Consider the following 3,620-nt stretch of genomic DNA (forward strand, 5'->3'; position numbering starts at 1 on the left):
AGTAATCCTGGATTCTGATCCCCTACATAAAGATGGCCCAGTCCTTGTAGCTCCTAAAGCTTCTTTGCTGACACTTTCTCATTAGGATGTCCTTGAAGTGCTCTAATCTGGCTCCATTTGCAATGCCAGAAAGTGATAGGTGGATCTAGGGAGGCTTGGATAAGAAAGTTGTTTTGAGGTCTGTTTGGTCACAGTGGTGCAGATTCTGTGTTGTGGCTTGACAGGTATGGTTTTACCTAAAGGTATTATGGGCGGCCCTAAATTCTCTGTTTCTCACAAAGGACCCTTATATTCCCGTCAATGTTAACTTTTTGGTAAGATGTGCAGCCAGTGCAGAGGTGAGTTGAGTCTAGGTGATGACTGCCCCAATTCATCACTGAATTTCCATCCCAGCAAAACTTTGGACTATTATTTCAGTTCAGATTGATATATATCTACCAAGTGCATACAATGGACAAGAAATTTTATTGTGAGGAGACTTTTAGAGTTGAATAATTCACAACTCTTTCCTTGTGGAAATTCACAATGTAGTCCATGGGAGAGATGTTGGAGATGTCTCTGGGTCTCCATCCACTATTGCTCCAAGGACTCAGCCCTTTGCCATTACTCCAAATGTTGCCAAATGCCAATGACCACCTGAAATTTCCTCCTACAATTTTTCCCCAATTTGACTTCAGCATAAGACATCCTCTCTAGGTTCCTTTTCACATTGCCCTAAAAAGGTTTCTTTCTCATTCAAACATTGCTGTGCATACCAATTATCTAAGACCTTGCTAAAATGCAGATTCTGATTTACTAGGTTTGTGGCTCATTACTTTCCAGGTGAAGTTCCTGCTGCTGAACAGTGTGCCACGCTTTAAGCAGCAAGGAAAAGAACATACTTAGGCCAACTTAGACCATGTTATAAAGGGCTTAATGTAACACATGCAAAAAGGAATCAAATAAGGGAAGCAAATATGAAGATGCTAAATGGCTCCAAAACCTTGCAGAGTTCCCCCTGTCACATTTAGGGCCACTAATCAAACTTCCTCATTAGAAGCTCCTCTGAATTCTTGCTCTTCATTCATACCTGAGGATAGATGCCATCAGTCCCCCAAACAGTAACAAAAGCATCCCTACCTACTCTATGAAATGCAGGCCTCCTCTTCCCTAAAAGCAGATATGCTGTAGTATACTAGGTCCCCTTTAGGGCTTTAATTATTGACTGAATAATTAATTAATATAACTTAAAGGCTATGAAGTAAAAGGAAATGTCTCCTCTTTGGAAGAAGTATTGCCCTGTTCCTCAGACAATTTATTGTAGAGAAATTGGAACTTCCACCTCTGTCCCATCATTTAGACTTTTAGATTCAGTTTTTCCAGGACTTTTACTCTAATCTGCTGAGTTTTTACACAATACACAATGGGATTCATCAAAGGTGGTACCAACAAGAATGCATCAGCTATCAGAATCATAGCCAAAGGGGATTTATGCTTGGCAAAGCGATGCATGGTAGCCAAGGTGATGATGGGCACATAGAAGATGAGCACAGCACAGATGTGGGACACACAGGTATTAAGAGCTTTAAGTTGCTCCCCATGGGATGCAATACCCAGTACAGTCCTCAGGATGAACACATAGGAAACAGCAATGAACACACTGTCTGACATCATGCAGAGTGCAACAAACAGACCATAGTAAAAGTTAACCCTATTGTCAGAGCAGGCCAGTTTCATGACATCCTGGTGGAGGCAGTAGGAGTGTGAGAGCAGGTGTTTATTACAGTATCTGAGTCTCTTTAAAGAGAAAGGAAGAGGAAGAACTAGTAGAATGCTTTTAATAGCAAATGCCAGCCCAATATGCAAAACTCTGGAGCTGGTAAGAATGGAGCTATATCTCAGGGGGTTGTGAATGGCTAGAAAGCGGTCAAAGGACATGATCAAGAGCACTGAAGATTCCATGTCTGTGAATCCATGGATGAAAAATTCCTGGGCAATACATGCATCAGCAGAAATCTCCATGGCATTGAATAAGAAGATCCTCAGCATAGAGGGAAGAGAAGAGAAAGACAAGCCCAGGTCAGATAGGGCCAGCATGGAGAGGAAATAGTACATAGGCTCATGTAGGGAAGGCTCTGTCCTGATGACAAACAGTATGGTGCAGTTGCCCAGGATGGCCAGGAGATACATGAAGCAGATGGGGATGGAGATCCAAATGTGTACACTCTCAAGCCCTGGGATTCCAACCAACAGGAAGGTGGAGATTTCAACTTCTGAGGTATTGAGAGCAAACATCACAAATAGGTCTCTCATTTATAGGCTCCTGGAAGATAAATAACATCAACAACAAATCTCTTAGTTGTGTTTACCAAACACAATTAAGTTCAGTTGTCAGTTAAATATAGCTCATCCCTCAATATCAAACAATAATGTAATATAGTTTTTTCTATATAAATAAAAATACAGCATAGATTTAATCAGGTTCTTCATGATGTTGATTTGAGATCTTTATACTCTTCAAGACTACCTTTATTCCCTGTGGCTTGGAAGCAACAAGGTGTTTGATAACCTTTTATAAAAATTAAAGCCACCACATTTTAAGATTCATGCATGAGGTAAACTAAGTTGGCATATATTGCAATCTGGAAAATCTATGGTTGTGGTCAATGGTCATATACTCATACAAATCACAGATGCTTTAGTAGCAGGAGTTGAAGGAGGCCTAACATTATTGTTCATGATACATGTGTGTGAAAATATAAAAGTTTACCTACCACAATATTTGGCAAATTAATATGCAGAGCCAAATTCAACCTGTGAGAATTTAAAAAGTATTGTAAAAGAGTTGTTTCAAAAGAAAAAAAAAGAAGAACATATATGACAGAGACAAATACGTGGCCTGAAAGTCTAAAATATTTACTTCCTGGCCACTTACAGAGAAATTTGTTGACCCTTGTACTAGAAAATTATACATACAAGCATATGTGTGCATGCACGTGTGCACACACATGAACAATCACAGTAGAATGAGTATGGTGGAAATGGAGTATGTGTTGAAGGGAACTTCAATTTAAGACTAATGTTTTATGTTTCATTTTTAAAAAGCCAATAACATGTGAAGCAAATACACAAAATGTTTTAAATTTTCCCATCAGAATTGTGGAAATGCTGGGTGATGGCCATTACTTTCCTATATTATTTTTAATTATTCCCCCTCCTAATTTGTTTCTTATATAACACCACTCCCAGAAACATAAACTACCAAGAGATCAATCACCAGGACCAAACACTATGAGGCAGAACATTACTGTAGCCAGAGTCAGTTTGAGTGAGCGCAGCACTCAGGGAGCAGAGGAAGGACTTCTCAAACACCAGCCAGCATCCCCAAGGTGGCGAGCTTTCAGCTAGAAGACCACAAGACATGGTGGAAAGGGAATGGCCAGGTGCAAGGATTCATCCTTTCATGGGGAGTTTATGAGCATTTCTTGGCAAGGGTAAAGAAAGAAGGAATTGCTTCCAGATAGAAGAAATTACAGGGTGAGAGGTGGAAATAGAAAGCAGTGAAGAAGGGAAGAATCTTACTAGTCTTTTTCTCTGCTACTAAAATTTTGAAGAACTTTTGTCTCAACTAGACTCAAGAT

The 3,620-nt window shown here is 39.8% G+C and overlaps 1 protein-coding gene across 1 annotated transcript; it reads right to left on the reverse strand.

Moving 5' to 3' along the window:
* Window positions 1–1,335: 1,335 nt before the first annotated feature.
* Window positions 1,336–2,274, reverse strand: LOC115272586 (olfactory receptor 51A7-like). Its single transcript, XM_029915618.1, has one exon. The coding sequence runs from the start codon at window positions 2,272–2,274 to the stop codon at window positions 1,336–1,338; it is 939 nt and encodes a 312-aa protein (XP_029771478.1).
* Window positions 2,275–3,620: the final 1,346 nt, after the last annotated feature.

Source organism: Suricata suricatta, chromosome 11 (genome assembly GCF_006229205.1).
Source record: "Suricata suricatta isolate VVHF042 chromosome 11, meerkat_22Aug2017_6uvM2_HiC, whole genome shotgun sequence".
Lineage (NCBI taxonomy): Eukaryota > Metazoa > Chordata > Mammalia > Carnivora > Herpestidae > Suricata > Suricata suricatta.

What these genes read in the sequence shown, in the direction of transcription:
- LOC115272586 (XM_029915618.1), bottom strand. Translation starts at nt 2,274, where the DNA reads ATGTTTGCTCTCAATACCTCAGAAGTTGAAATCTCCACCTTCCTGTTG.